This window comes from Manacus candei, unplaced genomic scaffold, assembly GCF_025592945.1.
Source record: "Manacus candei isolate 608988 ecotype Guabito, Panama unplaced genomic scaffold, ASM2559294v1 h1tg000059l, whole genome shotgun sequence".
Lineage (NCBI taxonomy): Eukaryota > Metazoa > Chordata > Aves > Passeriformes > Pipridae > Manacus > Manacus candei.
In genome coordinates, this window is record NW_026138107.1 from 3403350 (window position 1) to 3416385 (window position 13036).

The following is a 13036-nucleotide window of genomic DNA, read 5'->3' on the forward strand; positions in this document are numbered from 1 at the left end:
AGTGTGAATGAAGTTAAAACTTGAGGAGCTGAAAGATCTTTCCATAGGGAAAAAAAAAAAAGGTTTGATTTGAAATAGATCCAAAACTCTAATTAAAACCACATGGAAGTAAAAGGATGCCTTGAAAAACAGTGAAAGTGAGAATTAGGGTTTGATTTTCAAATCAAATTTTGTACACTTTTTGTCGCAAAGATTGGAGGATAATTATAAAAGACAGAAACACAATGAGGATATTACGAGGTCTGTCCTGAGATGGTGCTCAGCTAATAAAGGGCCCCTGAAATCCACTCAAGGTCCTGGAAGACCTGCATCTTTTATTAGATGTGTATCAGGGGCTTGGCTGGTTGCCAGTATTCATGACTTCTTTACAGTTTGTAGTTAATAGGAAGAACATAATTCATTTGATCTCTTTGTTGGCCTCTGTCTAACATGGTACTTGTGTACTCCTTCCCATTAAAGATCCATTATTGTCTCAGCCTTTTCCTTTTGTTATATTGTCAAGGTCCATCTATAGCAAGCAGCTACAGCAAAACTAAGAATAAATTCTGCAGTCTAGCTGTATTCATGTGCTTATGTCTTGCAGGTACATTGGTATCCACAGACAGCAAAAGTATCAAAAACTGTATTATAGCCACATACAAAATTATGTTTCTCTCCAAACTTCGGTCTAACACAGGTGTTCTGATCCTCAGGGCTTTTTGTGTCAGAACTCTGAACCTGATCTTAAGGAAGGAAAAAGTGTCTGGGACCTGAGATCCTACTAGACATGTCTACAGCTCAAGTTTGTGGTTTTAGGGTTTTTCTGTTTGCGTGGGGTTTTTTTGTTTTGGTTTTGTTTGGTTTTTTTGTTTGTTTTGGGTTGTTTTGTTTTTGTTTTGTTTTGTTTTTTCCCCCTTTTAAGAAGGAAATCATAAGATTTTCATAAGAAAGTTTGTTTTTCACTTTTTTTTTTTTCTTTTTTTTCTTGCAGGCAGCAAATTTATGCTTAAGGATAAGCATAAATTCTCATTCTCACCTCCAGGAGCCCTGGAATAACACAGTCTGTAAAAAATGAAAAAAAAGGCTTGTTTTAAAATGTGCTATTTATTTTGATATGTGTGTTATAATTTATGGGCTTACATATGTATGTATGCATACATTTGGTTTCAAATTTAAAGAACACCAGAAGTAAAATCTCTTAGCAGAGATCTGTGGACATAATAGAGTGATATTTGAGAGGTGGATGTATTTGTTAGCATTTTAATTGCACTTGTCATCAGAATTAGTACAGAAGTTACATTTATTTTGGACAGAGACATATGATTTTAATCTCAAAACTCTGAGCTTAAAAGAATTTTGGAGTTTCATTTCTTTTTAGAACAATGAATATCATACCTGATATGAAAACCAATATTGAAGCAAGGAAATACAAGATTACTCCATTGTAAAATATTGTCTCAAATGATTATCTAACAAATTTGACTCCAGTAAGGGATATTAAGCATTTCCAATGCAGGGAACCAGGATTCTGATTTTACACAATTTTCCTGAATGTTTTTGGTTTTTACTTTCTTTTTTTCCTTTTTTTTTTTTTTTTTTTTTTTTTCTTTTTCTAAAGCTGAGTTTGTTATAATCAAAGGGTTAGTGGTACAAAAAAAGCCACAGCAACGGATTTTTTCAGACATGCTTAACTATCAACATTATAAAATGACTGCACTGCTTTGCTTTTCATGTTATACATAGGTTAGATTAACACTTTTCCTAACACATAAGACTATTGATCTTACAATATTTTGTAAGAATAGCATCTTTAAACTGATTAACAGACTAACAAGTGACAGACTGCAGTGTCTAGTGTCTTTGGTAGAAGCAGATCTCAAATCGATTGCAGTAGGAGTCACAAGTGGGATATTTGTAATCTTTTGCAATACAGCTCTGTAAAAACTATCCAAATAAATGCACGTACATACTTACCTAGCTCATGATCCACTTCATAGGGTTTAAATGAGAGGGTTTATTTCAGATTTGTAAGACTTGGTGATATCTTTTATGCAGGTTTCCCAGTGTTTCCAGTGCTGTTTTTACATGTGAAACTGGTTACTTTAAACATATTGGAAGCTGTCAAAATAGGTAGGTTGATCAGAAATCAAGCACAGATATCCACAGAATGACAGCAGAAGCTTTTAGTCAAGTAGGGGTTGCACTACTGCTCTGAAAACAGCAGTATATATATTAATTTTTGCTTGGTTCTTGTAAGCCATTATTCAGCCCATTAGGTAGCTGTGTCCAAGCCTCTGTTACTCCAACATTGCTAAATGTTCCTCTGTTCAACGTGGGAAACAACATGTTCAGTGGGAGATTTAGCTAGCCCAAAGCCTAAATTTTCTTGAAGAACAATTTTACTGACAATTTTAACGGAACTGACTTTGTTTTTCTTACCATTGATACAGTTGTTGAGCTCAATTATGCACTGAGTTCTGATTACTGTTGATTGCAATGGATTTAAGAACTGCAAAAGTATTCACTTCTGTTAAACCAACAGAGTGTACCAATAAGCAATTTGATTTGTAGAAAAAATGTTTTTATCACAGTAAGAAAGTCTACGTCAGAGAAATTCAGATTTACTCTGTTTGGTGTTTCCCTGATGAAGCTGAAGTTATCTCCTCAGCTTTACTCAATATAGACAGTGAAGTGGAAAGCATTTAAATGACTGTAGACAGATGGAATTCAAGAGTCTGTCTACAGTTGTTGTTGGTGGGTTTTTTTTGTTTTGTTTTGTTTGGGGTTTGTTTGGTTGTTTGGTTGTTTGGGGTTTTTTTACTGATACACTATTTGACATAGTTCAGACTGAAAATTCACGTTCCTGAAGTGAAGTTTGGGAAACCGTTTTCAAGTGCAAGGACTTTGGGGATGTAGGCATTACCATCTTCTCTAAAATCTTTCAAGTTAACAGCCAAAATGAGAAAATTTTATTGCGGTTTGTTTTTTTTTTTCAGTCAAAACTGAAATTGAAATAATCAGCTTTTTCCAGAAATGACAAGGATGTCTTGTCATCCAGTATGACAAAAATGACTTGAAAAAGAACAGAATGGCAGAACCTTAAAAGTCAGAAACTCTCACCATCCCAGTAGGTTCTCCCTGAGGGCATTCAAACATGAATTAGAAAATAAAAGACAGAAATGTTTCTGCTATTGATGATTGACTGTGTTTATTGTAGCTATATTAAGTTTGACACACAGTGGTAGTAGGTGTAAATATATATTGTATGAAGTCTTGAAACGATGATGTGGCCAGATTTGGGAACAACACTTCAGGACAAGGAGTGGAGGGTCTTTGGCAACACAAGAAGCAGGTTAATAAATGACCTATGAAGCAGGATTGACAGAGTAACCTTTCTGGTGAAAAACAGGGAGTGTGAAAGAAGGAGGCAGGAATGCTGACAAGAACAACATTCTCCACATTTACAATGTTCATTTGATTTACTAGCCCACTATTTTAATATGTATTTGGTACGTTCACTATGCCTTTTCATAACTGCTGCAGCAGATAGAATGAAAAGTGATAATATTAGTGTGTAATAAAAGACATTTGGGTTTCAAAGACATTTCTAATGGGATAGTGAGGCAATTTATTTCAGAAACTGAGTAATTTCTCACTCTGGAAGACATTAATGCAAGGTTAAGCAAATATTGTTCAATTTACTTACATGTATTTGTGGCACGGGGTAGGGATGAAAAGGATGACCTCTTCAGAGCTCTTCTAGTGCTATTTATATGGTATTTCATATTATATTCATGCTTATAATTTTCCTTGCTAGCAAAAGCACTGGAAGGTGAATTAATTTAGAATAAACATACATTCATTCTCACAGAGAACATGTTCATGTGGTGTAACGCTTTAGGATCTCTAAGATTTTAATTTTCTGAATATCAGTGTTGCATTTGAAAGTGTAGAAATCTTATCTGTGGATGTAATTAAAATTCAACAGAAATCCATAAATGGCCCAGAATCATTAGTATTTCTTGACAGCAAGATCATAAATCATTTGTGAAACTTTACTGGAAACCAGAGAAAATGGCTTTTCTCTTTAACACAGGCTAGGACATGACCTTCAGTGTTTCTGTCTATAAGAAGTTAGAGTAGTCACTTGTAAGAATTTTAAAGTTAATATTATTTGAGTGTTCTCAAGAATGTGACAAACTGTCCCTATTTCTCAAACCTTTGTACAGTAGGTACAGTGTTAGTTGTGCTATTTGACCTCAGGGATAATCACAGGGAAGTTGTGGCTCATGACAAATCTTTCTTTGACAAGAAACCACAATGCTGCTTTACTCTATGGAATCTCAAGTTGTTTCACATTTTTTCTAAATAGTCAGGCTTGCATCTTTTCTCCTTCCATTAGCTTTTGCCACTTGACATGCTGATAAGGCTTAGTTTAAAATGCATTTCAGCGGAGGCAGGGGACATTGTGTTGTCTGACACCAGGAACAGCAACAAGAGCTTTAGAACAAAAAGCATATATTTAACAGCTGAGGAGCCAGTTTCAAGGTGTGAGGTTGTCAAGTGCCCAATCACCTACAGTATGTGTGACACATCAAGTCATCCTACAGACAACTAATTTGGAGAATAGAAAAAGGATGAGGATTATAGAAAGGAGTCAAGGTGCCTGTGGCAAGTGGGTGATTGAACCACTGGGTATTTATAGCTGGAATCTGAATTCCAAAAACACAGAGATGCTTCTGTAGTGTGTTGGAGGTCCCTTAGCAATGTGATTCAGAGGTGTTCAGCATATTTTGACTGAATATTTTAAATCCGCTAATGTAAAATTGAAGTCTGGAATTTTTTTGAAGTCCCCTAGCAATTGCTTTATTATGCTATCTTTACTCAGAATTGATCAAGTTAAGTTGGTGTGCCAAATGTATTTTTTCTCAGGAGCACATTCTCTGGTGCTGTGCAATGATTTCTGCATTAGCACTCTTGTCTTGTCACAGCAGCAATTCAGCAAGCTGGCCCTATATGCCTTTTTATGAAGATACTTTTTCACATTTCCCCTCTCTGTTGTGCCTAATATGTAAACATGAGGGACGAAAGATTGGTCAGTGTTTCCATAATGGCATGGACCCCAGAGGACTCATGCATATTCACTTATTATTAAATAGTTCATATGCCTTTAACCCATCACCAAATGAGTCAAGATTTGCATTTTGCTTGCTATTCAAGTTTTCAAACTCATGAGCTCCCTGCCTAATGAGAATAATATTTATCCAGGTTAATTGATAAAATCTCCTCAACATAAAGTGCTCTAGGAAACAATTTCAGAACACTTACATGTTATATTAACATCTAATTATTTTATTCAACAACCCCAGAGGAAGTGGGGAGGTAGGATGAATGAAATGTGTTTTCTATTGCATTTTCTCTAGAAAAGCTCATCTACTTCTCTTCTAACATATCTGTATGTTGTCTTTTGCTTAAGACCTAAACATCCTTAAGGATATGATCATAAAGCGATTTCAGTCTTAATCAAAAAAATAAGAATTCAAGCAAAACAGTTGCTAGATTTTGAATAATGAATAGTTTTGAATTGATTGCTGTATTCTACTGTGAGTTTGAATAAAAAAAATTTAAAAAATAGCAGAAAAAAATTAAGAGAACTGCCATAAATTCATAAGCAAGATGTAAACAGAAATAAAACCAAATTTCTTAAATAAATGATTCATTACAATCCAGTACTTCAAGCTTTTTTCCCCACCTTTGGAGTTACTCTTTTCTTTTTTTTTTACCTAAGGACAGCTTTCTATGAATTTACATCATGATAAATGTGTCCTTTAGGCAGAGAAGCAGAGATAAAACAGAGGGTTGAAATTTGTTATGGAATGTCACACACTGTAAAAATTCCAGTATTTCAGGTTCATTGTGTTTTGCACTGTTGCTTTCTGTTATCCGTAAAACGTTTACATTGGTGACTTTTTTCCCCCCATTAACACGTTTGAAGCTGAATAATTTCAAATCATCTCATTGTTCATTTTATTGACAGCAGACTGAAAGCAAACCTTTGTATTTTGCTGCTCAGGTGGGAGAAGGAAGTCTAGTTGATGTTATCGTAAATGGGAATAAATCTAAATGTTCTCCCCCACTACTGAATTGAATGAATTTAAGGTAGAGTAGGCTGCTTGTCAACAGGAAGTTATGATGAAAACCAATTAAAACAAGTCCTAGGTTGAATGGGAATGCAGTATTGTCTTTTCAAGCTGTGGACAAATCTCTGTGAAATTTAGGGGAATATGTTTGTCGAAGATGTTAGTTTATGTAATGTAATAAAACTCACTAAACTGCTGAGGTTAAATAAACATAAATCTGTCTTTAAAGCAGGTATTTTAAGTGATTAATCCTCAAACAACAGACATTTAATTCTGCTCTTTCAGCAAAAAAATGCTGTTTTGTTTTTTCTAGTTTTTGTTAATAGATGAGGAAGGGGCTTTCTATTTGGTTCTTACTCGTCTTCCTGTTCTAGCATAATTCCCTTTTGTAGCCTTTTCCATTTCATAAATTCCTTCCTTATGTTCCAGCTCTAAAGAAAAGAAAAAACACACTTGCCACTTTTCTCTGACAAACACTAACAGCTGGAAAAAAAAATCTGACTCATTCTTATCTATTATGCATGCATAATATTCACTAATATTTTTATATATAAATCTATTTTGCTAAGGTTGCCTTTTTGCTCCCAACCATTCGCTTTCCTGACATTTTAATGTCAGCCAAATGCTGCTGCTAGGTATGGGGATAAAAACTCCTCAGGAGAAGGTTGCTGCTTTGATGGGAGATTACCAGAAAAACCCAGCTGTTCTAAGCACTGGTTTTGATATCTTTATTAGCTGTATATAATGTGTCAATAACGAGCGCATGGGAATGATTTTAACGTGAATGGAATTCTAATTACAACAGGGATTAACCGACCTACCTGTCCCTTCCTGTTGAAGTTCAATATTTAGACACCACATTGCTACATTCAGATTTCCTGTTTAAGTCCTGCTTTATGCTCTGACGACCAAAGCCTTCCGAGGCTTCCATCCAGGCATCAATAGAGCCACCCAGCCCTGGCACTACAGAGCTTCTCACAGTGGGGTTAGCACAGAAATCCCTTAGGACAGCTGTAGCAGATCTTTGGAGGAGTTTCTCAGAACACAGTGGCTCTACCTCTGCTCTCTTTTTCTGTGTGGTTGAAAATGTACCATCAAACTTGGATTTTTCAGTGTTTTCCCAAGATCTCTTGGTGTGAAATGTAGGTCCTCCTTAAGCAGGAGATTTTAATAGTCCACAATGGATTTTACATTACTTTGTATTTCAGTTCTCATTCATTGCAAGTTTGTTTGTGCTGCCCAAAAATTCAAGTGTTAAAAGTTGTCCTAAATTAATCAAAATGTTTCTAAGTACTTTGCTTCTAAACTGGGTTACTTTCTGTTTCTTCTGCTGTTTCCTAATTTTTTATTAGGAGAGAAAATGAGTATTCACGTTCTGCTCACCTTCTCTATTCTAATAATTACTATCATATCTATGTATCTCTTTAATCCTATATTTTCCTAGACTATCAAACTATCTTTTATATACGTGCCCTTTGATACCCTTTCATGGCCTTCTTAATTTTCTTTAAATCATGTCCTTCACCAGTCTATAACTTTTTTTTCTTTTTCCTTCAACTTTTAATTCTCTATTCCTGTGTAATACTATATGCTTGCTCTCTGTGAAATAATCAGAAGAGTTGACAGACAAAGGTGTCTGGCTTCCAAGATTATTAGTTGCTTCTGCTGCTTCCATTTCCCTGTCTCCTTAACAGTTCCATCTGTCATGAAAGTCCAGCACTTTTCAAAGTTTTTTCTTTCCAGCCCTTTTGCAGTAGACTTTTTTTGGTCCTCAAAACCACTCTTATAACAGTTGAAACGGGGCAAGCATCTTACTACTGATTACATTCTTTAGATTGACTAGGTATGTTAAGAACAAAATGAGAAATCAATGAAGAGCTGTAGTGTTTTGCTGTAAGTTTTCAATGAATAATTCTAATGAGAGATTTTGCACACTGAATGTCATTCACCAGCTTTTTGCTTTATGGTTTTCTTATTTATTGGGGCTGATCTTCTTTGTAAGATAAATCACTTGATATTAAATACTTACAACAAGTTGTGTTTATTCTCACCCTGCCCCTTCAGTCCCCGTCTCCTGAAATTATGTGTGGGGAAAAAAGAGAAAACAAAAAGCAGAGCTTTTTTACTTTTTCCCCCCAAAATATCTGGTTTATTTTTACGAATAATTGATGTAAACTGTACTGAGAATTGATCTGGGGATGAACTCAGCCTTAGAAATCTTCTATGTTTGCAGTAAGCTTCATGAAGAATAAAGACTCTTGAAAGTTATTATTTCACCTCTAATAGCATTATGTGTGAATCTAGCAAACTTGATGATCATAGGATGAATATTTAACTCCAAGGTGATAAGAAGGTTGTCTGGTCTGTTTTATGATTAGGATTCGAGCAAGTGCTACATAGTATAACAAACATCATGATTAAGAAATTTGATCCTTTTTCTTTTTCTGGAAGCTCTTATCTATTTGATTTCAATGACACAGCAACCCCAGAGGTAACAGGGCTCTGGAGCCTCACAAAACTGCTGCTGTCCAGGAAGAGACACACAGAGAACGATACAGAGCTGGGAGGGGGCAGAGAGAGATTTTTATTGGAAGCTGTTAAAGTGGTTGCTATGAGACCTTCTCCAGCGAACACAGGCACAGCAGTGAGTGTGAGGCTGATAAATCACACCTCTTGCATTATACCTTTCCTTTCTGCTTTTTTTTTTTTTTTTTTCCCTAGCACAGCTTTTATAGTTGTTCAAGATCAGGGAAAGCACCTGCCAGTTGCTTTTTTCTTCGTTTTGCTCCCTTCTTCTGCCTCGTGCAAGATGGAGCTAGAAAACGAAATGATCAGCTCCTCCAGCAATTCTTCAGCAGGCTCCAGAGAGTACAAGGTGGTGATGCTGGGAGCAGGGGGAGTTGGCAAAAGCGGTAAGTTTCAGCAACAACATTTCTGGGGAGAAGGGGTGCATTGGGAGCGTAAAGTTCCCAGGACAAGGACGCTGTTTACCGACAGGTTTCTTGCACATGGCTTGGATAAAAGACTGTAGTTTGTGTCTGGGGTGATGAGTCAGCTGGATTTGTTGCAGGCTGAAGTGTTACAGGCATTTTAGTTCGGTGTTTGTGTAAAGCTGACCTTGGTTCTGCTGTGTCTGAGGGGAGAGCAGTCAGATTGCTGCTGTTGGTTTAACACCAAGTGGCACTTGGCGAGGGATGATGGTCTGCTGGACAGCGTGGATGTAACTTGTTGGCCTGACAGTCCCTGTGCTCAGACAGAAATGAAACTAACTGCAAAGTCAGCTGTAGGAGGATGCCTACAGTGACTCAATTTTCCTCCTCACATTTTTTTTTTTTCCTTTTTGTGTTGATTGTCATTGTGGTTCAGCTGCTGTGAGTCTCCTCTCCTGTCCGGACAGGTACAGAATGCCTGCCTGAGTCTCACTCCAGGTGATAAGGCAGATTTGCAGCATATTTTAATATCACTGTCCAGAGCTGGTAAGATATGCTGGTGTCTGACAATGATATCTCTTCAGAGGAGTCATTATTTTCCCCTGACATTGTTTTCTTTTTCCCAGATATTATCACTTTTGATTTATTCTCACTGAAACTAGCATTCTCTGTTCTTACAAAGACTTTGCTGAACATGCAGAGTTTGTCTAAGAAGTCAGTGTATTGAGCTGGCCACACAACAAGCATTTGATTACATCTTATGGAAATTTGAAAGAAAAACAGAAAGAGAAAAGAAAAAACAAAAAAGCAGAATAATAGAATATATCCAGGCTAGATTCCAAGGAAATTTCAGGATAAGTAAACTGTAACACCAAACTGTAATAATTGTGTAGGTCAAACAAGTTTTATTTATACTCAAACAATAAAATGAGGCATGGGTGCAAAAAAACTGAATATTGGGAGTAGATGTAATTTTGTCTCTCTATCCATAATTTTGTATTCTTGTTATGTTTGGCTTCAGCTTCAGTGGCACATCTTTCAGTGAAAGCTATTTCCCCATCAGTATTGCTTAACCAAGCAAACAATTCTTGCACAGATGTTACTCTATAATCACCACATAAAATGTCGAAGAAGAAAATATTGGTTGTCTCAGAGTAAGTTTTTGTAATTTCAAATTATCTTTTCCATGGTAAAACAGGTATCCAGCTGGAACTTTTAGTAAAATGTCACTTCTTGCTTTTTCTTTTTTTCCTTTTTTTTTTTTTTTCTGAGTGCATCCAAAAGATGGCAGTAAGTTTTGGGTTTTTTTTCCCAAACATATCTTTGTAAGAACAATGTAATTTTGAAAACTTATTTAACAAAAGATATTACAAACCATACTAAATTCTTAGTATGACTGAATCTTAACAGTCAAACTTTGTATATATATATTGAGGAAATTTCGGAGTTCACATTCACTATTAGATAAGAGTTTAAATGACAAAATTCGTTTATTGGATTCTCCTTATTTAGAAGACATTAGCTGTTAATATCATGAGAATAAAGCCTTCAAATCTGTGGATTGCACAAAACAATGATACATCTCCAAAGCTGAGAACCACATAATTAACAATTAGAATTGTGTGTCTGCATGGTCTAGAGAAATAAAGATAGCATTAAGTGGATAGTTATGACTGTTCATTGGGATAAATGAAAACTTTCCATTGTTTTCACAAAAGTTAAACTTTTAGGCGAAAAAAAAAGCCAAAACAAAACAACAACTGAGGATTATTAAGATAGGAGGTGGGTAGTCAACATTTACTGGCTTTGAAATGGACATAAAATATTTCAGTGGAATCCTGAGAGAGAATCCAAGTGATAGAATTCTCATAGAGATAAGGAAAAATTGTTGGTATTCCATAAGTCATTAATTCATTCTGACTGTTACATAAACAGGATTAATTTACACTGGATTACAAGCAGAAAAAGGCCTAAATGACTACTTTAATTCTACAAGATGAGCTCTTTACCCTAGTGACCTAGATTCATTTTGTTAAGGATGTTATGAGTTTAACCATAAAAATGGATCAGGGTTGCATAAAGATGAAAGACTAAAAAAGAAAAAAGAAAAAACAACAACAAAACAAACCCAAAAAATTCAGTTCCCAGTTTTGATTTTGACAAATAAGTGATATATGATTAGATGTACTGATAATATCCTGGCTTTTTTTTTTTTCCTTCTTTTTTCTCCCTCTTACTTTGCTTTTAAGTCATGATAAAAACAGTAACAGCTGGGGTTGAGTTATTGAGTGGGAAACAAGAGGAAACCTCTTTTGGATGAAAGACTTTTTCATTCCTCAATACGTTAAGTATTAAATAATTCAGGTTTTGAATGAATTTTCCACTGGAACCAAGATGCAGAAATGTTAGATTTCTTTTTACTTTAGATGTAGTTCACTTCTAGAGACCCCCTGGGAATTTTGATCTGCTGTTTCCCACTCTCTTACTGTGCCACTTCATCCTGTGTGTGTGGAGGTCTCTGCATTGAAAACTGCCTGCTCCTTGTGAGGGGCTGAGGGTTGTGATTGTGTTTGTTCACAGGGAGGAATTAGGAAGAGGAGACCAGCACCGGATGTCCTTTGGCATTGGTGTTTATAGAATATTTGCTTTGGGTTGTCAGGCTTGTCTCTTCAGTTGTTTACTCCAAGATGATGGACAGCCCAGGAGGACAGTCAGTGTCCTGTTATTTAAGCTATTCTGTTTGGTAGAAATTTCAAAGGAATTGGTAAAAAGAAGATAAAGCTCAGCACATCCAAGTCTGATACCCATCACATCCAGAGTAATGATGTGCAAACTGCAAATGATTTAAGAATTGTTACTTAACGGTCCTCACATTTCAAAATCAGTGCCACGATTTTGTAGGAGGAAAAAAAAAATCCACCCCAAACCCAGAGGAATAGTTGTGTTTAATTGAAATGTACAAAATTCTATGTAAATTTTCACAGGAGTTGATTTCTGTACTGTAATTATGGACTACAGATGCCCAAGAATAAGTTACCCTTTCTAAGACTTCTGAAAACAAAGCTGTTTTTGTTTTCAGAGCAACATGTTAATTTATTACTTTGCATAGGTTGTGTTTGTCGTCAAGAACATCAAGTACAGTCTGATGCAATTTCAGACCAAAATTTGGTTAGAACCAGGAATTAGACAGAAATTAAACTGAAATGAAGTAAAGTGAATTTTCTACTGACTCTCATTCAAGTATAGTCCATGCCAAAATTTCATATTTCCAATTATATGTAAGTTTCAATTAAAAAAGAGAACTTGACACTTGATCTTCTCAGACACCTCAGTATCGTTTAAACATACATTAAATTTCTTGACACGGGGTTTAAACCCTAAGCATCTTGGTGCTTTTGAAACCCATTTTCCTGAGAAATACCTTCAGAGATCAGTGAACAAGTTACTCTCATGGTCCCTGTCTGATGCAGCTCAGACCTCTGCGTTTATCTCTGTTTTTCAGTGTTCCAAGAAACACACACGAAAGAGCCTTTACATCCTGTGACCATCTACTGCTGGCTCATATTTAGCAAACCAATTACACTAATAACAATAATTGACTGCAGCACATTCTGCAAAACATTAGCAATGATTAACCTGGGGGTTGAACAGTGGCTAACAAAATCAACAAATTGATGTACCCTGTGCCACCAAACAAAATAAAAAACCTCTGCTAATGAAAAATTGTTACTACCTAAGCATTCTTCAAGTGCTGATCAGATTGTGCCATGACCTAACTTTTTGTGTATCTTCCTGACTGAATGAAAATGTTGTTCTGGTTTGTTTGTCTGTTCATTTTTCCCTAATGCTAGTTAACAGTGATATATTTAAAGCTGAAGATATTCTACAGTTATTCCAGGTAAATAGAATTGCATGTTTATGCATAGAATAAGTGCATCATAGACAAAAAGTTTCATACTAACTATCTTATGAAAGTTGTACTTCAGA

General features: G+C 35.7%; 1 protein-coding gene across 4 annotated transcripts in view; it reads left to right on the top strand.

The window, feature by feature from the left end:
- The first annotated feature begins 8702 nt into the window (after nt 1-8702).
- Nucleotides 8703-13036, top strand: part of RIT2 (Ras like without CAAX 2) — a 173098-nt gene continuing 168764 nt past the window's right edge. For all 4 annotated transcript variants that reach the window (XM_051803752.1, XM_051803754.1, XM_051803755.1 and 1 more), the window contains exon 1: nt 8703-9031. In XM_051803752.1, coding sequence (XP_051659712.1) covers nt 8731-9031 — 301 coding nt within the window. In that variant the 5' untranslated portion in view covers nt 8703-8730. The remainder of the gene's footprint in view (nt 9032-13036) is intronic.